This window comes from Ictidomys tridecemlineatus, chromosome 3, assembly GCF_052094955.1.
Source record: "Ictidomys tridecemlineatus isolate mIctTri1 chromosome 3, mIctTri1.hap1, whole genome shotgun sequence".
NCBI lineage: Eukaryota > Metazoa > Chordata > Mammalia > Rodentia > Sciuridae > Ictidomys > Ictidomys tridecemlineatus.
The window spans coordinates 13,504,436-13,532,146 of record NC_135479.1 but is presented as its reverse complement, the minus strand read 5'-3'; the positions used below and the strand labels follow the sequence as shown (position 1 = coordinate 13,532,146).

At 37.2% G+C, this 27,711-nt stretch overlaps 1 protein-coding gene across 1 annotated transcript; it reads left to right on the top strand.

Moving 5' to 3' along the window:
* Psmd12 (proteasome 26S subunit, non-ATPase 12) lies at window positions 1-27,711 on the top strand. The gene is made up of 11 exons (XM_005328227.5): window positions 1-218; window positions 9,048-9,107; window positions 9,194-9,322; window positions 14,571-14,678; window positions 16,194-16,298; window positions 18,513-18,662; window positions 18,751-18,885; window positions 20,008-20,120; window positions 22,722-22,896; window positions 26,004-26,081; window positions 27,133-27,711. Exons 1-11 carry the CDS (start codon window positions 111-113, stop codon window positions 27,340-27,342), a joined length of 1,371 nt encoding a protein of 456 aa, XP_005328284.1. The 5' UTR covers window positions 1-110; the 3' UTR covers window positions 27,343-27,711.

The following is a 27,711-nucleotide window of genomic DNA, read 5'->3' as shown; positions in this document are numbered from 1 at the left end:
TCGAGCGGGCTCCCGACGCACTGCCTGAGTGGGTGCGCGGGCGGCTTCCGGTGTGGGTGACGAGTGGTGGCCGAAGCAGGGGGACATCAGGGGACTCTTAGGCTGGAACCATGGCGGACGGCGGCTCGGAGCGGGCTGATGGGCGCATCGTCAAGATGGAGGTGGACTACAGCGCCACGGTGGATCAGCGCCTGCCCGAGTGCGAGAAGCTGGCCAAGGTGAGGGGAGGCCGGCTGGCTGTTGGCGGGCGCCAGGGGCTGAGTCACGGCGCCGAGCCTGCTTAGGCCTCAGGGGGCCTGCGGGCTGGAGCGCACATCCCCTATTGCCTGCCCAGCCCGGGTGAGGCCTTTATGGGTGGGAGACCCCAAGTCTGCCCCGCCATCGCTGGCCCCGGCCATCGAGAGGACACCGCAGCCAGAGGACGCCAATGGCTTACAGCTTCCGCAGGACTCCCCGAAGGTGGCCTCCGCACAGTGGGACCGGTTGTACTTCTACTTTTCTGCATGCTCTGATCCACCGTGGCGCTGTAGTCACCTCCATCTTGACGATGCGCCCATCAGCCGCTAGATCAGGAGTCCATGGTTCCAGCTAAGAGTCAATTTATGTCCATCCTGGCAATGTGCCGGTCTTTGACCCGGAGGAGAAGGAAAGTGATAGTGCAAAGATGACAAGCCTAGGACCCCTGTACTTATGGCGAGCCTGTAAGTAACGAATTAGTCACGTCATGCATGATGGTGAGCTCTACAAGTGTAAAGTGTCACTGGAACACGCAGGGGAGAAGCTGACATTTGTACTGAACCTTAGTAAGTAGTAAGATCGAGATAGGGAGGAGTCATTCTTAGGGAAGTATAGGCAGGAAGAAAGGCAGGCACTGAAGGGCTGGGGATGTAGCTGAAGGGTAGAGTGCCCATTAGGGAGATGATGAACAATAGCCCACATGCTTATCTACCATGGAATCGCATGTGTGTGTTTGGTTTGCTGTACTGGAGATTGAACTCAGGGGCTTGCATATGCTAGGTCTCTGAGCTACACCCCCAACCCCTCTACCATGAAAGAGAAACTAACTTGGTCCAAATATTTTGACCCCCTGTGCTGTGTCATGCAACTTTGTGTATAATTATTTCACATAATACAAGATTCAAGAGTTAGGTTCCAAGGTTAGTAATAGGCAGAATCTAGGATTCAGAATTTAGGTGTGCCTCATAGGGATTGGTTGCAGCAGAATCAACTCCATCAGGGACTGTTGCTAAGAATTATACTCAGTCCTGGGAGATCAATTCAGCCACAAACATGTATTACTGTTCACCTGGGATGCCTTCACTGAATATTGTTTTTGTTCCTTAAGAAACTTATTGTAAAGAATGTTACAGTGTAGTGAATTCATAGGCAAGGGGAGTATCAAGCAGTGCATCACATTTAGTTCTTATGGAAGCCTTTTTAATGCTTTTCTTAGGAAAATGATTTTAATACGATTTTTTTGGGGGGGTACTGGGGATTGAACTCAGGGGTACTCGATCACTGAGCCACATCCTCAGCCCTAATTTATATTTTATTTAGAGACAGCATCTCACTGAGTTGCTTCATGCCTCAAAATTGCTGACGCTGGCTTTGAACTCAAGATTCTCCTATCTGAGCCTCCCAAGCTGCTGGGATTACAGGCATGCGCCACTGCGCCTGGCTTTAATAGGACTTTTAAAAAGCAAGGGTGGAGAGAGATGAAGTTGATATGCCTATATTAACTAGGATTGGTATGCTTGTTGAGGGGTAGCCATAAATTTGTCCCTGAGCTTTCCACCAGGTAGTGTAAAGAAACATCTATTCATAAGGGTGGAGAAATTAAAATGCCTACATTTTCAGGCGGATAAGAGCTGCCAGCAATTAGCAATTATTAGGTCCTTTCTATAGTGCTGGGCACTTTGCTGAGTGCTTACATACACAAACTCATTTGATCCTCACTTCAGCACTATTTGATAGGTATTACTATTACTCTTATTTTACAAACAAGGAAACTGAAGCTAGGGAAAGTTGAGTCACATACCCCAAGATCATACAGCTAATAGAGTAGTGGGGCCAGGATGCAAATCCATAGACCAATTCTAAAGCTGTGCTCTTTCCTATTTTATTTCACCTATTGAGTCAAATGTAGTAGGAACCTGAACTTCTGAGCACTTCCCAGGGAGAGGAACAATTTTCCATCTTGAGTTGATATTTGCCATTTAAGGATGAAGATGGATCTTTACCAATGCTGGTAATTTGAGGGAGAAATCAGGAATATGGATTTCTATGTGAAATACCTTAATGCTTAGATATGGATATCTAATATCTAATGTGGATAGCTGGGCAGTGCCACAAGCCTTTAATCCCAGCTACCCTGAAGGCTGAGGCAGGAGGATTGAAAATTCAAGGCCAACCTGGGCAAGTTAGTAAGACATTGTATCAAATCACCATCTGCACCTCTGCTTGGAATTCATAGAATGATAGTGTCCATAAATAAGAAACAAATTATTTGCTTTAGGAGAAGTGCAACTGAGACTGGGAGGGGAAAAAATTTTTCTCTTTACCAATTTCTTCTGATAACAGCCTGCTCTGTGCAGAACCTAGCTAGAGTTAGATCTGGGAAGTATAAAGATATTAGAGCTCTTGTGGTCAGAGAGCTTTTAGAATGGTAAGGGAAAAAAGCCTCACTGCCACAGTTGTTCTAATGATCGCATATGTTGTCTTCATTGAGGACATTATTAGGTTCAAGACAGTGGAAAAGACGTGCACACTCAAAGGCCTTTGGTGTTAGATAAGTAATGAAAGTTTTTTGTTTTGTTTTTTGTGTGTGTGTGTGTGTGTGTGTGTGAAAACTGGTCATTAATGGCACAGATCTTTTTATTTATTTTTTATTTATTTATTTTTTAGAGAGAGTGTGAGAGTGAGAGAGAGAGAGTTTTTAAATATTTAGTTAGTTAGTTAGTTAGTTAGTTAGTTAGTTAGTTAGTTAGTTAGTTTTCAGCGGACACATCTTTGTTTGTATGTGGTGCTGAGGATCGAACCCGGGCCGCACGCATGCCAGGCGAGCGCGCTACCACTTGAGCCACCTCCCCAGCCTCAGTAATGAAAGTTTTTTTAACAAAGAATGTTTGAGCCTACTACACTAGGTAAAATTAAAGGCATAAATTAGGTTTCTCTGACTTTTATATTATTCATTTTATGTTAATTTTTATATGAATTGTTTTTAATATTTATTCTTTAATTGTATTTGGACACAATACCTTTACTTATTTATTTTTTATGTGGTGCTGAGGATCAAACCCAGGGTTCCACACATGATAGGCAAGCACTCTACTGCTGAGCCACAACCTCAGCCCCCATTTTATGTTAATTTTTAATGATTCTGCCAAACATTAAAATTTTTAAATTATTTTTTTAACCAGATGTGGGTGTGCATGCCTGCAATCCCAGCTACTGGAGAGACTGAGGCAGGAGTATTGCAAATTTGAGGGCAGGGTCTATAAAATAAAATAAAAAGGTTTGGGAATATAGCTCAGTGGTAGAGCACTTGCCTAACATGCATAGAGTCCTGAGTTCAGTCCCCAGTACTGCTGAAGAAAAGAAGAGAAAGAAAAGTAACACTGCATTTCTACTCTACTCTGGAATGTGTGGAACATTTTAACATATATTCTTTTTCTTTTTCTTTTTTTTTTTTTTTTTTTGGTGATGCTGGGGATTGAACCAAGGGCCTTATGCATGCTAGGCAGGCACTTTACCAACTGAGCTAAATCCCCAGCCCCAATACATTCTTTTTGTTTTTATTTTTGAATCCATCAATAAAAACTCTGAAGGAAGTTTTGTTATTTCACTGGTAAGAAGATAGAGTTCAGGTAGCTCACATGGTTTATGGGAGCTCAGGTCTCCAAGCAATGGGAATAGAATTCTTTTCACACCTCTTTAAGGGATCATCAATTTGCACTTACTTTCCTTCAGACAATTTTTATTTTAATTGTGGAAGACATTTGAAGATAAAAATTGTTAGTATAACTTAATAAGAATATATGAGGTGATTAGGCTGGGGTTGTGGCTGTAGAGTGGTGGAGCACTAGACTATCCACTGGGTTCGATCCTCAGCACCACATATAAATAAATAAAATAAAGGTGTTGTATCTACCTACAGCTGAAAAAAACATATATTTGGGGTGGTACTGGGCGTGGTGGTGCATGCCTGTAATCCCTGTGGCTCTGGAGGTTGAGATAGGAGGATCACGAGTTAAAAGCAACTCAGTAGACCCTGTCTCTAAATAATACAAAATAGGGCTGGGGATGTGGCTCAGTGGTCAAGTACCCCTGAGTTCAATCTCTAGTACAAAAAAAAAAAAAGAATATTTTAGGTGAGAAAACCTTACATAGCAGAAGCTTTAAAAAAAGCAAACTAAAGTCTAGACCTTAGTAGTAAAATTGCCAAGTCTAGGCCATTTGAATCTACAATTCTGTGTCTACATACTGACCTGCCTAGCAAATAACAATAACTGGTTTTTATTGCTGTATAAGTTTCTAAAAATGTTAGCTACTATGATAATGATGTACATACTATATTCCAGGAATATCTTTATAACTATTGATTTAATTCTTGTATCAGTTCTATGGAGAGGATGCTGTTAGTAGGCTTATTTCTCTGAAGAATTGAGGGTCAAGAGGTATAATTTTTTGACGAAGTGCAAGGTAGTAAGTAGATCAGTGTAGACCCGAGCATTATTTTTAGCCATTTCATTCTAATGCTTCTTTGGCATTGTGGGGAACACTGTCAGGTAGATAAAATTATAAAAGTGATACTAGTTCTTGATGGTTATCTCTCCTCCTTATATTGAGGAGATAACAATTAAAGTGGGCCTTTTCTGAACTATAAAGATAAAGTTTTAGCAGCTCTTCATGCACAAAGGGTTTTCCATTCTCTTCTTCATTTTGGTATATTTGACATGGTTATCTGGGGACTACTTACATTCTTAAGTTGAATACTATATCCTTCGGTTCTCCTTCCCCTTAATGTCTTATCATTTCTTTTGGTCACATACAGCTTCTCAAGGTTAATATAAACAGTGAAGAGGAGGTGAAATTGTTAAACAGTTTACTTTTTGTAGAAATAGGTCATTTGACTTTAAGTTTCAGCTGTTTGTGTTAACTTGTTATTAGCCCTTTTCTTGTTTAGGTTGTTTAACAAATCATTAACAGATTGGATCCACTTAGGAGTTGAAGGAGGCAAACATACAAACTTTACAGATATCCAACATGCATTGATGTTCAGCAAACTTATTAGTCATTTACCTCATTTACAAGGATTATTTTAGTGAGAAGAATGAGTCATAGAAGCCACATGTTCTAACAAGTTTGTTTTGGATGGCTATAGCCTTTTTGTTCCCTATGAGTTGAAAGGCAGCATCACGGAAGTAGAATTTCAGGAGCTTTGTGAATAGACAGGAAGGAGGAAGGCATTTAACCATAGGGTTGAATATTGAAAATTGGGAAAATAAAGTGGTATGATTCGAAATTTTTGGTGGTATTCCTCAAATAACATTAAATTAAATCAATTGTCCTTATTTTGACAGTAAAAATCAACAATTGTCTTGACTCCATATGGGGTGCAGTTCTTTAGTACCCATACTTTTATATCAACTGAATAGTTCAGGTCAGTGTCCATCCATTGAACCAATACATACTATGTGCAAGTTGTTTTAAGGAAAGCAACAATTTAATTTAAACAAGGATCCAGGCCTAATGAAACTTATAAACCTCTAAGTTGGTGAGATACATACATTAATAATTCTGGGGGGGGCTGGGGATGTGGCTCAAGCGGTAGCGCGCTCGCCTAGCATGCGTGCGGCCCGGGTTCGATCCTCAGCAGCACCACATACCAACAAAGATGTTGTGTCCGCCGAGAACTAAGAAAAAATAAATAAAGGTTAAAATTCTCTCTCTCTCTCTGTCCCCCTCTCTCACTCTCTCTTAAAAAAAAAAAAATAATTCTGGGGACTGGGGACATAGCTCAGTTGGTCAAGTGTTTGCCTTGATTGCACAAAGCCCTGGGTTCAATCTCCAGCACCACCAAAAAAAAAAAAATCTGCTAAAAGGTATAAAAGGTTGGCCAGCCACTCAGGAAGATCGCAAGTTTCAGGCCAGCCTCAGCAATGTGAGACCTTGTCCCTAAATAAAATAAAAAATTAGAAAGGGCTGGGGATGTAACTCAGTAGTTAGAGCATCTCTGGATTCAGTCCTCTGTACTTCTCACCCCACCAAAACTATATAAAAGGGTATACCAAGGCCCGGGCTAGGGCTCAGTGAGTGAAAAAGCGCTTGCCTAACGTGTGAGGCACTGGGTTCGATCCTCAGCACCACATAATAATAAATAAAATAAAGGTATTCTGTCCATCTATAACTATTCTTAAAAAGTTTTTTTTTTTTTTTTTAAGGGATATACCATAATATCTGCAGACGCAGCATTAGGTGCTTGGTTTGGTGATGCAGCGGCCCACTGAGCTACAACAACAGAGACTTGGTCACTGCTCTTAGAGTTTACATTCTAGTGAGAGTACTAAGACAGTAAATATTAATAGATTATAATTTGGGGTAATTGCAAAGCAGAAAGTCAGTAAGATTGAGTGTTAAAGGAGGTGCTAAATGATTGCTGATTTTACAGAGCCTTGGCCAAGAACACCTCTCTGAGAAGATGATATTTAATGTCTTGTTGATGCTGAAGGCCATGGCTTTAGAGTAGTCTGACTCCCTCCCTTATGGGGTGCAGTTCTTTAGTACCCATGCTTTTGTATGTGTCTGGGTTTGTTTTTGAGATACTGGGGATTGAATCCAAGACCTTGTGCGTGCTAGGCAAGGGCTCACTTCTTGTTGTATCTCTGTCCCTTTTTATTTTACTTGTTTTAAATTTTAAAACAGGGTCTCATTAATTTGCTGAGGCCATCCTCAAATTTGCGATCCTCCTGCACCTCCCAGGTAGCCAGGATTACAGGCCCTGTGCCATGGCACCTGGCAGTACCCGTGCTTCTGAATTAGAATACCATATAATAAAGTATACTTTTTATATCATAATCACAGCAATTGTAAATGTGACGTGTGACTATCAGTAAACAAGAAGTATTTTGCATTTGAATTTTTATACTTTGTTTTCCAGATATCATCCATTTCCCTGTGGAGATTACTTTGATCAAAAACAAAGAGCATGATTTCAACTAGTATGTTGGGGGAGCACTGCAGTGTAGTGGAGGGAACATGGGGCTGGGAGGGAAGAGGCTGGTTCTGCTAATACACTGTGACTGAGCCAACTCACTTAAACTGATTCTCAGCCTTTTTAATTTCTGAAGTGAATGGATGGCATTAAGTAATCTCTAGCAGTCGTTCTAGTCCTAGGATTGTTTGATTTTTTTTTTTTTAAGATTTTTTTTTTTAGCCTTCAACTTTGGAAAATTTATAGATTTATTCATTGTTCTTCTGATGAACATTTGGCCAGCGTTTATTCTGTATATGATTCTTTAGGGTTTCCCTTTGCATAGGAAATGTTGCTAAAATATGTTAATATGCAGGTTTTGGATTTAAAGTAAGTTTAGGCAGTGGTTGTGCAGTACATATTCTGTGATGCATAGAAAATACACAGTTTAGCCTTGCAGTGTGGTCAGCACGGCATAGAGTATACTTAGTGTGCACAAGACCCTGTGTTCCATCCCCAGCACCACCAAAAACAGAAGAGAAAATACATAGTTTAAAACTTGCCAGCAGTATTTTGAAAAGTTCAAACATTATTTAGACCCTTAATTAAAAAAACTCTTATAGTTTCTTTCATCATTTATGAATGTCATTAAGTTTTTCATTTATTGTTTGAAAAACAATTTTTAAATTCAAAAAACTTTTAATGACTCATTGTTTCCAGTTCATTGGCAGAGTTGTGTACATAATTGTTACTGATATGAATATCTTAATCATTTCAGTTTTTGTGCTGTGGGTTTTTTTTTTTTTAATCAAAATGTATGGTTTCTGATAAAATGATCTGTTTTAGTCCTGGTGTATTCTTTAGTTTATATTATTTGAATTTTTAATTGCTATTTCTTAAAGTATGTACCAGGGGGAATATTCTATTTTTGTATATGCTAGAGGTGTGGAGAGGCTATTATCAGTTGACATAAAGGGATGTATTCAGTTGGGTCAATATCTGCTTGAGAGCATGGACTTTCACTTTAGCAGGTATAGGTATTCTCATGTGGTCTTTCCCTGTAAGCATGATTACTAATTTATTTTTAAAAGTCATTGAAGCTGGGCATGGTAGTGCATGCCTATAATCCCAGTGACTTCAGGAGGCTGAGGCAGGAGGATTGCAAGTTCCAGGCCATCCTGGCCAATTTTGCAAGACCCTGTCTCAAAATAAAAAATAGAAAGTGCTTAAGATGTAGTTAAGTAGTAGAATACCCCTTGGTTCAATCCCTGGTACTGGAGTGAAAATCCTTGTAAAATTAAGCCAGAGCTTCCTATCTTTGTAGCACCAATATCTTTTTTTATTCTCATAGCTCATAGCTATGAGAATAAAATACAGATATTTTAAAACATCTGTACAGTAAGTTTGTAAAGAAAGCAATTATTTTCCCCTTTTTATTCTTCAAAGTGTTTTGCAACTACCAGCTAGAGTTTTAATGCAAAGATAAACATGTGCCACCACCCTTGAGTCTGATAAATTAGAATCCAAAATAAAAACTTGGCGTTTTTCTCAGGTGAGACATCATTGTTGTTATATGTTTAGTTTTCCTTAGGCTTCTCTACATATTTAGGAAAACTTGTGGAACCAAGTAGGGAACCACTGCCTTAAGGATTCACTGGAGAAGCAAGCACTATTATGAAATGGAGAGAAACAAGATAATTGTAGATTTTTTTCCCCCTGTCTAGAATAGGCCTTTGTTTTTCTTTTCCATCTGTTTCAGAAACATCTCAATTTAGGTCAGATATATTTGATTTGTGTTGGTGATGTCATTTTTCATTGTTATCTTCATGTTTTTCATTTTTATCTTTTGTTTTAGGAAGGAAGACTTCAAGAAGTTATTGAAACCCTTCTCTCTTTAGAAAAACAAACACGTACTGTAAGTAGATTATAGTGAAAATCCCAATTACCATTACTGTCACTTACATTGTCCCTTTTACCTTTAATGTATTTCCATTCTTGCAGGCTTCTGATATGGTTTCTACATCCCGTATCTTAGTTGCAGTAGTGAAGATGTGCTATGAGGCTAAAGAATGGGATTTACTTAATGAAAATATTATGCTTCTGTCAAAAAGGCGGAGTCAGTTAAAACAGGTGAGTTCATGATTGCTTAAAAAGCAAATATATTTACATTTTAATAAGGACTTTTAGAAAACTATGAATCTGCTGAAAATTTGTTAAGTCAATTGTACAACATTCTAGTGGGTATTTTAAAATTCTAGCCATATTCTCAAAATAACTTCTGTTTTTTCTTTATTTGTTTGAATATTTTTATGAAATTTTACTTAAAGATGCAGCTTTGTGGGTTGGGGCTATAGTTCAGTTTCAGAGTGCTTGCCTAACATGTATGAGGCACTGGGTTTGATCCTCCCACATAAAAATAAACAAAGGCATTCTGTCCATTTACAACTTCCAAAAAAATAAAATAAACATGCAGCTTTGTCTATTTCTTGATTGATTTTTTAATGTAATGATTATGTTATAATCTTTTTAAAAAAATATATTTATTTTTAGTTATAGGTGGACACAATATCTTTTTTTTTTTTTTTTTTTATGTGGTGCTGTGGATCAAATCCAGTGCCTCACACATCCTAGGCAAGCAGTCTACCTCTGAGCCACAATTCCAGCCCTAATGTTCTAATTTAATTATGTGTTTAACTGCTTGAATCTATTGTTTGTTTGGCAGTACTAAGGATTGACCCCTGGAACACTTTGTTGCTGAGCTGAATCGTCAGCCCTTTTTATTTGTTAAGACAAGCTCTCACTAAATTGTTAAAGCTGTTCTTGAACTTGTGATCCTTCTGGTTCAGCCTCCCAAGTAGCTGGGATGACAGGCATGTACCACTGTATCCTTATAGAGCCGTTGCCTTAAGTAGATTGAGTTTTTGGTTTTTGGTTTTTTTAGTTTTTTAGGAATATAAAACTATTGACCACTATTCACCAGTATTTACACCAAAGTAAACAATATATGGTTGGGTAACATTTTGATTACTACAAAGTTATTTTCTTGGCTTGTATTGAAACAGTAATCCAGATATTAAAAAGATTGAGCCTACCTGTCAGGAATGATTTGGGGTGAAGAAAAAACATGCAGTTCAATAATTTAGATTATAAAAATTTGCACACCCATTTATGTCAACAGGTTATAAATTGCCAATATATTTAGCTATCTGATTACGTTTCCATATGCCAAATCTTAGACATTCCATGAATAAAGACCTTTTAATTCACAGATTTAAACTTCTTAAGAAAGGAATAGCAGGGCTGGGGTTGTGGCTCAATGATAGAGTGCTTGCCTTGCACACTTGAGGCATTGGGTTTGATCCTTAGCACCAGATAAAATAAATAAATAAGTAAAATAAAGGTATTATGGAATGGCTCACTAGAAGAACCCTTAAATATCCACTTACCAAGTCTTGCTAAACTAATTAAAACAAACTAGGATTTGTCTAGTTTCTCTGCATGTGGAAATTGTTGGTAGTGATAACATTTTTCTTTTCAGCAATTTTACAAATAAAACTGTTGCATTTATGTGACTACAGATGTAAATATTTATTTTGATGTGGCTGTTTTTAATTATCTAAATTTAACAATTAGCTAAGTTGTAGTTTTGGGGAGGTCCAATATATGTGAATGTTAAATTCATTGAAATATACCTTTTGGTGCTCAGTTCTGTTGTTTAAGAGACGATTATTAGATAAAATTGTCTTTCAGTTTTCTAGAAGACTTGGCTTTGTATGGAACAGTTTTGAAAGTGCTACTTAATTAGAAGCCTTAAAGCATCTAGGGTTAAAAGAAACAAAAACATCTATTTATGTAGTATTTGGACAGTTCAACACCCACATTCTAGCTGGGTGCAGTGGCTCATGCCTGTAATTGCAGCTACTTAGGGGATTGAGGAGAGGATTGCAAGTTGAAAACCAGCCTGGACAACTTAACAAGACCCTATCTCAAGATAAAAATAGAAAGGGCTATACCACTCAGTATTTATCCTAAAGAACTAAAGTCATTATGTACAGTAATAGAGGCATACCCATGTTTATAGTAACAATTCACAACAGCCAAACTACGGAACCAGCCTAGATGCCTGTCAACAGATGAATGGATAAAAAAAAATGTGGCACACAAACAAACACAATGTTGTTTTTTGTTTTGTTTTTTAGTTTTTAGCTGGACACAATATCTTTATTTCACTTTTATATGATGCTGAGGATCAAACCCAGTACCTCATGCATGGTAGGCGAACACTCTTCTACTGAGCCACAACCCCACAATGTAGTTTTATTCAGTCATAAAGAAAAATGAAATTATGTCATTTGTAGGAAAATGGATGGAACTAGAGACCTTGTATTAAGCAAAATAAGCCAGACTCAGAAGATCAAGGGTGTGTTTTCTCTCATGTGGAAGCTAGAGAGGAAAAAGGAAAAGAAAGGTGGTGGCGCTTCTCATGAAGGTCAAAGGGAGATCCGTAGAGGAAAGGAATCAAGGGACTAGAGGTGGGGAGTTAGGAGGGAAGTGCTGGGAGGTAGTATTAGCCAAATTATATTGTCATATGTGTACATGTGTTAATATGTAAGAATAAATCCCATCATTATGTACAACCATAAAGTACCAATAAAAAATGTGTGGGAGGGGAGCTTTTCTCATTCCAGAGCTCTTTGGAGATGGAACTTTTGAAACAATGAAGTTTCATCCAACTTCCTTCAGAGCTGTCTTTGAATAAAACCTATTTGCCTACCCCAAAAAAGGGCTGGGGATGTATCTCACTGGTAGAGTGTTTACCCACCATGCCAGAGACCCTGGGTTCAGTACACAGTACCTACTCACATAAAAACACATACTCTAAAATACAACTTTAATTTTAATTTTATAGTGTCATATAATTTGAACTAGTGGAGGTATTTTTAATATATTACTTTTTGGATGGAGAAATTAAGATTTATATTTAAGGCTCTTGGAATGTGAGGACATAAAGAAACATGCAAGCTAGTCAGTCTTGACCTCAAGTAGCATGTAGCTTAGTGAGGAATCTAAATCAGAAGTATGAATGTATGCCTTTAGTATGTATCCTTAAGATTGATAAAACATTATACACATACGTGGGGCAGTATTTAATAACTAAGTGGCCCAAGAGTAGTGAAAGTTATAAGGGAAAGCAGAGGAAGAAATTATATGGTTAGTGTGTTAGGGAGGGCTTCTTGGAGAAAGGAATGGAGTCACTCTCACAGCTGGCTAATGACACCAGAACTAGAACTGGTCTGTTCTTTTCCCTATGACACGTTAAATCCTCATAGATAGGGCAAGTGCTTAGGGACTTATTATTGCTTACCTAAAACTGTTCTTTTTTTGCATAAGCAGACTTGGAAAGTAACCTTTTTTCCTACATTGCTCCATTAAGGGTTTCTTACTTGCCATCACCTGAGCTTAGGGATCATTCCAACCATAACTTATCCTAAAGACTTACTGACATACCTACATTTTTTTCAGAAAGCAGCAGTATATTCACTTCAAATTAAAATATTGATAATACTGTTTTGTCTTTAACTCATTTGATGTTGTTGTTGCTTTTTTGTTTTGCTTTGTTTTTGCTTTGCTGGTGAATGTAAGTAAAACCTGAGCTTTAGCTGGGCATGCTGGGTGTGCTTCTGTAGTCCCAGCTAGTCAGGAGACTAAGCAAGAGGATCAGCAGCCTAGAAATTCAAGGCCATGCTGGACAACATAGTGAAATTCTCTCAAAATAAAAACAAAAACAAAACAACCTTAGTTTTCTGGAACCCCTGGTCTCTGAACAACTGATTTTTCACCATAGTTTAAAGTATAACCTGAGCTATTTGAACATTCATTATTTTTCATGGAAATCCTTCCAAGATGGAAGGATGCTATTTTCTGCTTTCTTACATGATACTTAATGTAATTTAATGTTTTTCTTGATGGCTTTAGTGTTTTAGTTACTAGCAGTAATTATGATGTGATATTTAAAATAACAGCTCAATTCACAACAGCTAAGCTGTAGAACCAACCTAGGTGCCCTTCAACAGATGAATGGACAAAGAAAAAGTGGTACATATACAGAAAGGAATATTACTAAGCCATAAAAAATAAAATTATGGCATTTGCCAGTAAATGGATGGAACTGGAGACTATGATGCTAAGTGAAAGAAGCCAATCCCAAAAAAGGAAAGACTGAATGTTCTTTCTGATATGCAGATGCTAACGTACAATAATGGAGGGGGAGAATAGACGTTCATTGGATTAGACAAAGGGGAAAGAGGGAAAGGGAGGAGGGATAGGAATAGGAAAGACAGTAAAATGAACTGGACATAATTTTCCTATGTTTATGTATGAACACATGACCAGTTTAACTCCATGTTAGGGTCTGTAAACAAGTCAGGATGGCACCTGGCATTTTGCCAGAGGGAGTGCTTTGTGAAGTAACTCCAGCGAGCCATTAAGTGTGGAGATTCCTTATTGGTTGACTGCTGTATCTAGTTTATGTTAATTAGGATAAGCTGTGTGTAATGTATATATACCCCTTCTGTCCTACAATAAACAGCTCTTACTCCTGCTGTAAAAAAAATAAAATAAAATAAAATCTAGATTAGGGATTGGCAGGTGATGCACTAAATTCCAAATTCCACTTGCCACCTATTTTTTGTAAATAAACTTGTTGGAACCCAGCTACATTGATTTGTTTATATATTGTCTGTCAGCTTTGAGTTACAAAGGCAGAGTTGAGTATTTGCCACAGAAACTATATGGTCTATAAGTAGTTACTTGGTAAATATTTCCAAAAATCTACAGAAAATGTTTGCCAACCTTCGACCTAGATCATAGAGTATTAGAGATTGAGGGAATGTAGTCCAGTCCTCTTACACTACCTCTGAGGAAACCAAGGGCAGGAGATTCTGACTATAAGTGCCATATTTTACTGAGGCGAGTATGGGTGACTGACTCCTTCTCACCCAGAGGATGGAACTCTTTACCTTCTACTTGTGCACTGACTCTTGTTTTCCATCTCCAGCCACTGTGGAACTCGTCTTTTCTCATCCCTTTTTTCCCCCTTCAGTCTGCTACCATGTTTTTCATGCTTTTCTGCTAAGCTGCATCTTTGCATCTGAGATTTTCTAAACTTTATGATTTGTGCCTAGATATTCAGTACTTCTTAGGTATCAAAGGTTTTGATGTGATTTAAGGTTTTTTATAGGCATTTCAGTATCTAGAGTAACCCCTTGGGAAGATCAAATTTGACCAAATTTAGACATTTAGCCTTTCCATCATTAGAATACATTTTTTCCCTGTATGAGGGATGAATTTTACTTATGAATAAATTTTAATATTTTAGGCTGTTGCAAAAATGGTTCAACAGTGCTGTACTTATGTTGAAGAAATCACAGACCTCCCAGTCAAACTTCGATTAATCGATACTCTCCGAATGGTTACAGAAGGAAAGGTGAGCTTTAAGTATCTATGGTGTATGTTTATTTTTATGAGAAATTCTTAAAATGGTATCAGCGTAATACAGCTGTTATTATTTTTGTACATTCTTTTTTAGTATCTTCTCAAATGCAAATGAATATATTTAAATAGTATCAGTCTTAGTAAGACCGGATTTTTCTAGGAATTAGTGAACTTAGTCCAAATTTTATGTAACTTTTTTAAAATGAATAGAAAATATATAGGGCCAGGGTGTGGGAAATAGGGTATGTTAGACATGGGGGAAATGATATACAAAGGTACCTAAGTAAGAAGCACATGGTATATTTAGGAAACTTTAAGTACTTCAATATTATTGGAAATTAAGGTTTTAGGGAGTGGGGGATGGAAGGGGTTGCTGCAGAGTGTCTAGATTCATTCAGTAGACTCTTAAGGTTATAGTTAAGTTTTTAATGTTTAATTTCTTAGAAATTATAAGTCTGCTAATGTTAGATATATTTACAAAAAATGCCAACAACTTTAATACTTAGCAAGATCAGATATTTTTAAAGTCGTCTTATATATAAAGATGAATTGAGTTGGAGGTGTAGCTCAGTGGTACAGCACATACTTAGCTTGCATGATGTCCTGAGTTCAGTCCTCAGCACCAAAAAAAAAAAAAGAAAAAAGAAAAGATAAATAGATAAATCAGACTTTGAGCAATGGTGGAATTGTGGAATTGTAGACATTGAACTGCATTTCCTCTTTATGAAGTATGTTATTTTTCAAATAATCAATTCTTTTAAAGCCACTTTTCATTTTTTGTGCCATTTATATAGCTTATGGTCCTATTATTTGTTAAAACATACTCATTTCATATTTACGTTCTGAAAGCAAAACTGAAAAATATAGATAATGTTTCATAGAGACATTTTCTTTAAAATTGTATTTATGAAATATATACATGGCAGATAGAGTGCACAACAGCAGTAAGATAAGTACTCCTATATATAATAATAGTTCTTTTTTTTTTTTTAAAGATAGAGTGAGAGAGAGAGAGACAGAGAGAATTTTTTAATATTTTTTTTGTTTTTTTAGTTTTTGGCGGACACAACATCTTTGTACGTGGTGCTGAGGATCAAACCCGGGCCGCACGCATGCCAGGCGAGCGAGCTACTGCTTGAGCCACATCCCCAGCCCCCATAATAGTTCAATTATTCCTTTTAAATTTTTTTTTTAAGAGAATTTTTTAATATTTATTGTTTAGTTTTCGGCAGACACATCTTTATTTGTATGTGGTGCCGAGGATCGAACCCAGCGCCGTGCGCATGCCAGGCAAGCATGTTACTGCTTGAGCCCACATCCCCAGCCCATACCTTTTAAATTTTAACACATTTTGACTGAGGGTGTAGCTTTGTGGTAGAGCATTTGTTTGGCATGTGTGAGGCCCTTGGTTCCATCCCCAATGCTGCAAAAAATAGAAAGCAAAACTAAATAAATTTTAACACTTTTCTACAGAAATTTTGATAACATAAATTTCTTTTATCTCTAGATTTATGTTGAAATTGAGCGTGCTCGACTGACTAAAACATTAGCAACTATAAAAGAGCAAAATGGTGACGTGAAAGAGGCAGCCTCCATTTTACAAGAATTACAGGTAAGGTGCTGCAATTTGGAGTTTGTAAAGCAAGTTGTTGAGTTACCAGTGTCTTGTGGAAGTAGCTGACTGATGCCTCATCACTTTTTGTTGAACCACCAAGAGTAAGAATTAATGCAACAGGGGGAGGTTATTCAGGCCACTGGAAACTATATAATATAATAGACCAACTACGTTTAACTTCTTAAACAGTTTTGAAGAAAAGTTAGGACAAACACATTTACCTTGATTTGTGTGTGTGTGTGTGTGTGTGTGTGTGTGTGTGTGTGTGTGTGTGCATGCATGTGTGTGCTCGAGCGCAGGAGCCATTATTTGAACATTTGAATTGTCTTTGGAATTTAAATAAAATAAGTAATATACCGGCACAGTGGCATGAACCTATAATCCCAGCAACTCTGGAGGCTGAGGTAGGAGGATTGCAAGTTCAGGGCCAGCTTCAGCAGCTTAGTGAGGTCCTGTCTAAAAATAAAAAGCCACATAGGCATGTGGCTCAGGGGTAAAATGCCTCTGGGTTAAATCCCTAGTACCAAGAAAAGAAAAAATAATTAATTCATGCACTGTTTACTTATGCCTTAGGAATATGGTATTGTTGTTTGGTTTGGGTTTTGTTTGTTTGTTTGTTTGTTTGTTTGTTTGAGACAGGGTCTCACTCAGTTGCTTAGGGCCTCAATAAATTGCTAAGGCTGGTCTCAAACTTGGAATCCTCCTATCTCAGCCTCCCATGTCACTGGGATTACAGGTGTGTATCATCACACCTGGTTCATTTTCTTTATTCTTAATGAATGTTTGATATCTGGTAAATTTCTGAACCAAATTGGTTTTTTAGGTGTGTGTGTGTTTGTGTCCTGTTCCTGTCTGTCCATTCCTAGTACTGGAATTGAACCCAGGGGCACTTTACCACTGAGCTGTGTCCCTAGCCCTTTGTATTTTTTATTTTGAGGCATTGACTCATCATTATCATACCCAAGTCCATATTTTACATTTACATTCATATTTGGTGTTGCATTTTCTGTGGGTTTTCAGAAATATGCCACATACCACTTATGGTTATGTCATTCAGCATAGGTTCTTTGTCCTATAAATCTGTGCTCTTCCTGTTCATCCCTTCCTTCCCCAGACCTTGGCAACCACTGAGGGTTTTTTTGTTTTGTTTTGTTTTTACTGTCTCCTGTTTTGCTTCCAGGTTCTATTTTTCAACCAGGAAAGTCATGTGATAACATAATCCAAACTTCCTCTCTGAAACAGTCTTGCCCACAAAAATCTCAAACCTCCCCTAAAAGCTTCTAGGTTTAACTATCAGTTCACAGAATGGATATGATACCACAAGGAAGTATTCAGCAATACCTAGACTCTGTGTATACTTTTATAAAGGATAGCATGATTAACTTGATTTCTTCATCAAGTAAATGACAATGAAAAAAAGAAAAATGTAGCTACCAATTACATGTGAATCTATTTGGATTTTTTTTTTTTTTTAAAGAGAGAGAGGAGAGAGAGAGAGAGAGAGAGAATTTTTTTCTAATATTTATTTTTTAGTTCTTGGCGGACACAACATCTTTGTTGGTATGTGGTGCTGAGGATCGAACCCGGGACGCACGCATGCGAGGCGAGCGCGCTACCACTTGAGCCACATCCCCAGCCCTCTATTTGGATTTTAATTCACCTTTTAAAATACATGAGACTTAGAGAATGACTAGATTCTTGATGATACAAGGAATATTTCTATATGGTCTTTTTTCCCCCCAAAATTTATCTTTTAGAGATACATACTGAATTTGCATGTAATATGTTGAACAAGATTTGCTTCAAAGTAATTGACATGTGGAGAGTACATAAAGTTGTGTAAATGAAACATCAGTGGTCATTTTGTGTATTTATAATTTTCCTGAAAACATTTTCAGATCAAAATAAAATAATAATAGCCTTCATTCTTTCTTGTCTTGAGTGTCATTCTGGACTTTGTGAATTTATACACCAAGTACTATATCAGAAACATTTTTCATCGTGTTTAATCTGATTTATTCTTTACATTGTATGGTGTAAATCATTTTTTCCCCTCAGTACTGAAGATTGATCCCAAGATATAGCTCTACCATTGAGCTATATCTCCATCCCTTTTTATTTTCATTACTGTATGTTCATAAAGATTCTTATTTGACAGTGGCCTTTTTAATTTTGTTGCAACTAATATTATTTGGGGAATTATTCTGCTAGGTGGAAACCTATGGGTCAATGGAAAAAAAAGAGCGAGTGGAATTTATTCTGGAGCAAATGAGGCTCTGCCTTGCTGTAAAGGATTATATTCGGACACAAATTATCAGCAAGAAAATTAACACCAAATTTTTCCAGGAAGAAAACACAGAGGTGAGCATATTTGTGACTGTGTGTTTATTTTAACAGAGTTTGAATAAGACCCATGAACCCCAATTTATTTTGTCAACTTTTTTTTCAGAAATTAAAGTTGAAATACTATAATTTAATGATTCAACTGGATCAGCATGAGGGGTCCTATTTGTCTATTTGTAAGCACTACAGAGCAATATATGATACTCCCTGTATACAGGCAGAAAGCGAAAAGTGGCAACAGGTAAGATATTCTAATAATTGACACTGATACTTGTTAGTTAGAAGATCTTGGATATTCTTATTTCAAAACATTGTAACTGTAGTAATTTAGTGCTTCTTTCTATTCAGTATATCCTTACTGTATAAGACTAGTTGACCAATAATTTAAATTACATATCACTTTTGAAGATATGTAGGCTTAATTTTTGTTTTGTTTTGTTTTGTAGCACTGGGAGTTGAACCCAGGGTCTCCGCCACTGATCTGTGTCCCCTGTCCTTAGTTTTCATTTTGAGAGAGGGTCTCCTTGCTTAGGCTCACCCTTGAACTTGGGATTCTCCTGCCCCAGCCTCCTGAGTTGCTGAGATTATAGGTGTGCACCATGGTATCCAGTTTAATGTTTTTTATGTACAGCTGGTCACCTGCTAACAAAGATCACAAATAAGATTCAGTATTACTTTTGAAAGTTCATTTACAAAGTAGCTTATGTATATATTCTGTGTTTATGCTGCCAGCTTATTGTAAGAACTTTTCCTGTGTACTTTTGTCAAAAATGAATGTTTTGGGGGTTGTGGCTTACTGGTGGAGTGCTTGCCTAGCACATGAGGCACTGGATTCGATCTCCAGCACATTTTAAAAAGTTTTAAAAAATGTTAGTCAAGGTAGTAATTTAAATTAGAAGTAGCAAATATTTATCTTAATGGATTTATAAAAACTAAATATTCCGGAAAGAAATAAAAAATGCAGCCTGGTAAGGTTTTTTTCCCCTAATGCTTTTTTGTTTTGTTTTGTTTTTTGTTTTGTACCAGGGATTGACTTCCCCAGTGCTTAACCACTGAGCCATATCCTTATCCCTTTTTAATTTTATTTTTCATTTCAAGATCACATATTGCTAAGTTGCCTAAGGTGCTGCTAAATTACTAAAGCTAGCCTTGAATTTGAGGAATTTGAGATCCTCCTGATTCAGCCTACTGAGTCACTGGGATTATAGGCATGTGCCACTGGGCCTGGCTCCTTCTAGTACTTTTGGAGTTCAAAATTTAAAATTAATATGTATAATCATTCCATAATTTTTCAGTTCTTGCCAAAGTTTCCATTACGTTTTTAGTCTTGAATATAATCTGTTGTATTGTTTAACGTTTTTAGGCTCTGAAAAGTGTTGTTCTCTATGTTATCCTGGCTCCCTTTGACAATGAACAGTCAGATTTGGTTCATCGAATAAGTGGTGACAAGAAGTTAGAAGAAATTCCCAAGTACAAGTAAGTGCTTTTGTAATTAGCATAGTATGTCTCATTAGAAAAAATATTTTGAAAGAAAATTGTCTCACCTGAGTGTACACTCCTTAATTGATTGCTCATAGATTGTACTAGAGCATTATGTTAAATAAAATAAGCCAAACTCACAGTCAAGGGTTCTATGTTCTCTTATATGTGGAAACTAGAATTAAGTGGTGAGGTGTTTTTAGTATTGCATTAGAAATTAACATAATGAGATTATAATTTAGAAGTTTTGTATCAAGCCAATTTGAGCAGCTAATTAGCTCTTTTATAAATTTATTGTTAATAGTCCAGGACTTGTATTTTTTAGAAGTACACACTTCTTATAATCTGTCATGTAAAACAGATATGCTCACAATAAGCATGATGGGTTTTTACGTTTTAAGAGGTGTTTTTTTTTCTTTTTAATCTGCTTCATTAGTGTGTTTACAGTTATTTCAGAGATTGACAGGAGAGAGCAGAATGTTAAGTAGGGCAATGCTTTTTTTGGAATTATGGGCAAAGTGATAGTAAAATCAGTTGACTAGCAATCAATTTGTCTTCTTTTTTTTTAATATTTATTTTTTAGTTGTAGTTGGACACGATACCTTTATTTTATTTACTTTTATGTGGTGCTGAGGATCGAACCCAGGGCCTCACATGTGCTAGGTGAGTGCTCTACCACTGAGCCACAACCCAAGCCCTAAATTTGTTTTCTTTTACTAAATAGAAAGGTATAAAAACTGTTGACTTTTTGAAGTTTTCTATTTTGCACGCTAAAAATTCTTTATCTGAAATGCTTGAGATTGGAACTATTTCCAAATTCAGCCTATCTTAGCCTTGCAAGCAAGCTAGGATTATAGGTATGCATGTATCATGCCTGGCTTCCTTTCCTATTCTATTGAGGAAACTTCACACTGATTTCCATAGTGATTGTAATAATTTACAATTCCACCAACAGTGTAAGTGTTCCTTTTTTTTCCATATCCTCTCCATCATTTATTATTGTTCATATTCTTTTTCTTTTCTTTTTTTTAACTTATTTTAGTCGTAGATGGACACAATATCTTTATTTTATTTATTTATTTTTATGTGGTGCTGAGAATCAAACCCAGTGCCTCATGTGTGCAAGGTAAGAGCTCTACCACCAAGCCACAGCCCCAGCCCTCTTTTTTTTTTTTTTTTTGCTTTTGGTACTAGGGATTGAACCTGCGGCGCATTATCACTGAGCTATATGCCCAGGCCTTTTTTAATTTTTAAGTCAAGATCTTCATTTCTGGTATATAGGAAAGCTATTGATTTTTGTATGTTGATTTTGTATCTGCTATTTTGTTAAATTTGTTATTTAGCTCTAGTAGCCTCCTGGTGGAGGTTTTTAGATCTTCTGAGTGTAGGATCATATATATCATCTATAAGCAGTGATAATTTGACTTCTTCCTTTCCTGTTTTTATTCTTTTTATTTTCTTCTCTTGCCTAATTGCTCTGGCTAGAATTTCTTTCTTCTTTTCTTTTTTTTTTTTTTTTTTTTTTTGAGACTGGGTCTCAGTAAGTTGTTGAGGGCAGGTCTTAAACTTACGATCCTCCTGCTTCAACTTCCTGAGTCACTGGGATTACAGGTGTGCACTTCTGTGCTGGCTCTGGCTAGAATTTTTAGTGTTATATTGAATAGGAGTGGTAAGAGTGAACGTCTTGTCTTATTCCAATTTTAGAGGAAGTACTTTTGGCTTTTCCCCATTCATTGTGATGTGGCTTTCAATTTGTCATATAACATTGAGGTAGGTTTCTTTTATCCCTAGTTTCTTCAGTGTTTTTATCATGAGTTGGTGGTGAATTTTGTTGAAGTCTTTCCCTGCATCTATTAAGATGGTTGTGTCATTTTAATTCTTAATTCTATTTATATGATTAATTAATTACATTTATTGAGTTGAGTATGTTAAACTCATACTTTTTAAATATTTTTTTAGTTGTAGATGAACCCAGTATTTTTACTTATTTATTTTTATGTGATGCTGAGGATCAAACCCAGTACCTCACACCCACCAAGCCAAAATCCCAGCCCCTAAACTCACACTTTTTGGTGGGATACTGGAGATTGAAATCAGGGGCACTTTATCACTGAGCTAAATTCCTAGCTCTTTTTATTTTGGGGTTAGGGGGGACTGGGTCTAGCTAAGTTGCTAAGGCTGGCCTTGAACTTGTGACTTTCCTGACCTAGCCTCCTGAGTCACTGACATTACAGGTGTATGCCACCATGCCTGGCTCATACAATATTTTTAATAGTTTTGTATATGAAACAAAGTTTATGTATATTGAACCATCAGAAAGCAAAAGTGACACTGTCACACCATTTTTCCTGTGACTTTTTGTACTTCCAAAAATCAATCGTTTTCTTACACTTATTCACACATAAGTTCGGCATTTTAAAATTATCACAACCTGCCTTCAAATATATGCAGTCAAGTTTTGAATTTCTAATTATGGCATCATGTCAGGTCTCAGAAGATCTCAGACTTTGGAGCATTTTGGATTCTGGATTTTTGGATTGGGGATGGTAAACCTTCATTTTGATGGATTTAGAATATTAAATTTTCTATAATTCACAGGGATCTTTTAAAGCTTTTTACTACAATGGAGTTGATGCGTTGGTCCACACTTGTTGAAGACTATGGGATGGAATTAAGGAAAGGTTCCCTTGAGAGTCCTGCAACTGATGTTTTTGCTTCTACAGAAGAAGGTGAAAAAAGGTGGAAAGACTTGAAGAACAGAGTTGTTGAACATGTAAGAATCTGCATGATAGAGATGCCAGTTTTTATTTTAACCTTCAACTAGTGAATTTACTTTTCTGCATCATCTTGGGATTGAACCCAGAGGTGTTTTATCACTGAGCCTTGTCATACCCTTTTTATTTTTTATTGGTTGGCATTGAACTTGTGATCCTTCTGCCTTGGCCTCCAAGCCACTTGGCAAACACCGTACCACTTAAATTTTTTCTTTCTTTCTTCCTTTCTTTTTTGATGACAGTCTTGCTGTGTTGTCAAGACTGGCCTCACAAACACTCAATCCTCCTGCTTTGGCTTCTCAAGTGGCTGGGATTTCAGGTGCATGCCACCATGGGTTTTTTTTTTTTCCTTCAGAGTACTGGGGATTGAACTCAGGAGCACTTTACCACTGAGCTACATCCTCTACCCCTGCACTTTTTTAAGAAAATAATTTTTTAAAATTTTGAGACAGGGTCTTAAGTTATTTGGGGCCTCACTAAATTGCTAAGGAAGGCCTTGAACTTGTGATCCTCCTGCCTCCTCCTCCCTAAGCCTCCTGGGATTATAGGCATGGCTAAACTTTTTTTCTTTTGAACTCAGGGGCATTCAACCACCGGGTCACATCTTCAGCCCTGTTTTGTATTTAATTTAGAGACAGGATCTCACTGAGTTGCTTAGCACCTCGCTTTTGCTGAAGCTGGCTTTGAACTTGTGATCCTCTTGCCTCAGCCTCCGAGCCTCTGGGATTATAGGCATGTGCCACCATGCTCAGCTAAAATATTAGTTTTTAAATTTGGTACAGGATTTTTTTTAATTCTAATTAGTAGGATGTTATGTTTTTAATTCTTCACCTTAGGATTTGTTTCCCCTTTATGCCCTAGGTAGTAGTAATGTATAAAGTTTATTGTTTAGATGTGTGCTCTGTATTTCCCATAGTGTGTCAGAGCTTAACTCCTCTATCTTATCTTTTTTTTTTCCTCTTATTTTTGGCTTTTCAGGAAAGGTAATTGTATTTTAGAATGTTTTATTTGAGGAAGACAAAATTTTATAGTGTATAAACCAGAAAGAGTTGAGTATGGTAGAACACACCTATAATCCCAGTTATTCAGGATACTGGAGCAGGAGGATCACAGGTTCGAGCCCAGCGTGGGTAGCATAGCAATTAAATTGAACTTTAATCTTCACATAGTTGTGTCAATATTGATTCATTCACATAAGAAATATTCTTTTGAGCAGTCTATGTTCCAGATACAATACAAAGTGTTGGGGCACATAGGAGAATAAGATACCATCCCCAGCCAGGTGTCGTGGCGCATGCCTATAATCCCAGCGACTGGGGAGGCTAAGGCAGGAGGATCACAAGTTCAAAGCCAGCCTCAGCTCTGAGCAACTCAGTGCAACTTTGTCTCTAAAATACAAAATAGGGCAGGGGATGTGGCTCAGTGGTTGAGTACCCCTGATTTCAATCCATGATACCACCACCTCCCGCATCCCCCCCCCCCACAACTAAAAAAAAGAATACCATCCCCTACATTAGGAAGCTTAAAAGTCAGTTGGGCATGGTAGTTCATCCTTGTAACCCCAGCATCTCAGGAGGCTGGGGCAGGAGGATCACAAGTTTGAGGCCAGCCTCTGCAACTTAGCAAGTTTCTCTCACAAAATAAAATTTAAAAAGGCTTAGGTATGAGGTTCAGTGGTAGAGATACCCAGTACCAGTGGGTAGGATGGGAAGAAGCTTCTTAAAAGTTTAAATAAAGAAGTATTTATAAGTAAAAACATTAAGATATTATAGTAAAAGTATGTAGCAAGTCAATTGGGGCATAAGAAGAAAATTGACTGGTTCTACCTTGAGGAAGGGTCACACTAGATAACATATAAATTGATGAGTGTGGTAAGATTTACAAAGGAAGAGGTGAATATGAAACAAGGGAAAGTAGCTATTTAAGTAGACGAGATGGTCTGAGCAAAAGTACAGGGGCATCAGGGCTTTTGGAAGGAAGGAGGTGTGGGAAGGGTCTGGATCATGCACATTTATACTCTCAAGTAGTGAAAACTTTTAAGTAAGAATATAATGTCCAGGGGGCTGGGGTATAGCTCAGTTGGTAGAGTGTTTGCCTTGCATGCACAAGGCCCTGGGTTCAATCCTCAGCACCACACACACAAAAAAAGTATCCAGGTTTATATTTTCAGAGTCCCTCTGTGCATATGGAGATTGGGCTTAAAGATAACAAAATTAGAAGTTGGGCACCATGACACAAATCTGTAACCCCAGCTACTCAGGAAGCTAAGTCAGGAGGATCAAAAAGTTTGAGGCCAGTGTGGATAGCCTAGTGAGACATTATCTCAAAGTAAAAAATAAAAAAGGTTGGGGATGTGGCTCAGTGGTAGGGCACCCCCAGTAAGATCCTACAATCCCCACTTCCACAAAAAAAAAAAAAAAAATACTGAAGATGAGAAGGTTGGTTAAATCAAGGGCTATATGGCTGTGAATGAAGATAGTATGGAGTTTTTTAAGGAAGAGAAGAGAGAGAATGTGGCCACTGGTGCAAATAAAGGGTGATGGGAAAGATGGGGCCTAAAGTGCAGCTTGCCTTCCAGGGAGGTCAGTGTCACTGTCAGCCCTGGTACAGGCCCAGGTTTGGCTGCTTCGAGATGAGTCCATTCTGCTCTCCACTCTGCCTAATTTTTCCTTGCAAGTGTTGGTGTTTTATTAAGAGCACTGATATTAATAACTGGGAGTCTTTATGTCTTAACTCCAGTGTCATTTCCACAGAAATTAGAAAACTTGAAAGTTACCTTTAAGTAGGTAAAGTATTCTAAGATGCTCTCTGATCATTTTTTAATCACTAATTTAGCTAAAAACAAGCATAGATTTTAACTATATTTAAAGAATTGTGTAAAGTACTCAATAGTTCTCAGATAACTACAGAAATCAAAGTATGTCCACATTTATTTTTGGTTTTAAAGTTTAGAACCAGCCTCCTTCTGGTGGCAGGTTATATAAAAATAAAAGCTTTGAGTCTGAAATTTTAAGTAATTTGGATATGAAAATGAATTTGGATATGAAAAAGACTTTCAATCTTACTAACAGCTGTTATGTGTTCCCTGCCCTCTGTCCTGTACCAGAATATTAGAATAATGGCCAAATATTATACTCGGATAACAATGAAAAGGATGGCACAACTTCTCGATCTGTCTGTTGATGTAAGTAGTAAACAAAGAATTTTGGTTTTTTATTAATTGTAAGTTTTAGTGATAGAAAGTTTTTCAAGCTTGAGTACCAAAAAATAGCGTAAGTAATATTTTTTTACTGATATTATGTATGCTAATTAAAATAGCATCAAAAGTAAAAAATAAAAAAGGTTGGGAATGTGGCTCACATCACTTAATAGACCGGGGTTATGGTTCAATGGTCTGGGCTCAATCCCCAAAATACTCCTTATTACTTCCCTCCCCCCAAAAAAATCCTTCACTTAAATATTAATTTTACATTGACTAATTTGAAGTCTGACATGTATATATAATAAATATGTTTAGGTCTCCACAAAAATGAATTGCATCAATAGAATATGTGAGGAGGGGCTGTGGCTGCAGCTCAGTGGTAGAGCACTCTCCTAGTATGCACACGTCCCTGGGTTCGATCCTAAGCACTTAAAAAAAAAAATCTGAGGAAGACTTGACTACAGTTCACCTGAAAAGGGCTTTTAGAGGAGCACTGCCTTCAGGTTTATGTTTCACGCTGACAGAATGAACACAAAAACCCAGCAGTGTGTGACCGTCTGGAAAGCCCATTCTGTAGGAAAATCGGGGAACAGTTCTCACAGATGAGGATACTAGAGTCTTAGAAGCAAAATGTCTTACCCATGGCTATGTGCCAGATGGTAGAGCATGAATTCTACACTGGCAACAAGCTATACCAGAGTGCCTTTCAAGGGGAAACAGAGAGAAGGAAATTAACTGACACACGTTTTGCCAAGGCTCTGGTCCCCTGCACCAGTGGTTGAGTCTGGAGAAATGCACATTCGACTCAGCCCTGACCCCCTAGAGACTGAGGTTTCCTTCATACCTTTGACTGTCATACAATAAGTACATTAGTTAGGATAAGTACATTATCATTTTATAGTCAGCAATTGCTATTAGTAATGGATTTTAGCCTTGTATGTTCTTGGATGGAGAATTTAAAAAATGCTTTCCTTAAGTTTTCTGTATCATGTGTAATTATTCTGTCTTAATTCAGTTTGTCTTTTTCTTGCAGGAGTCAGAGGCTTTTCTCTCGAATCTAGTAGTTAACAAGACCATCTTTGCTAAAGTAGATAGGTTGGCAGGAATCATCAACTTCCAGAGACCCAAGGATCCCAATAATTTATTAAATGACTGGTCTCAGAAACTGAACTCATTGATGTCTCTGGTTAACAAAACTACACACCTTATAGCCAAAGAGGAGATGATACATAATCTACAATAAGAGTCCCAGTGCTCTTAGAAAAAAAATGAAATAGGAAGTCATTAAAAAAAAAAAAAAAGACTGTTATCATGGTGTATATGTTGGTTTCTTTCTTTTTTATTTTTTTTTTCTATTCTCTGCTTCTTTATCTAAAATCTTAAAATAGTGGATGTGTTTGAGGCTCCTTTTGACCTTTCATTTCCCTAGTTTCATTAATTCTGCATTTGCAGTTGGTGCAAAAATACACATTTCTGTTGTCTGAATACACAAAAAATTGTGCCATAACTTACCCAAGTATGTTTTTCTATCACTGGAAAACTTTTTAGCTATTTGTTTTCATTCAACTAACAACTATATAATAATAAAAGCAGTATATGTGTGTTTACTTTC

Coding starts and splice junctions, on each gene's coding strand:
- Psmd12 (XM_005328227.5), top strand. CDS start 111: ATGGCGGACGGCGGCTCGGAGCGGGCTGATGGGCGCATCGTCAAGATG. Junction 16,299..18,512: donor CCATTTTACAAGAATTACAG/GTAAGGTGCTGC, acceptor TTATTCTGCTAG/GTGGAAACCTATGGGTCAAT. Junction 18,886..20,007: donor AAAGCGAAAAGTGGCAACAG/GTAAGATATTCT, acceptor TAACGTTTTTAG/GCTCTGAAAAGTGTTGTTCT.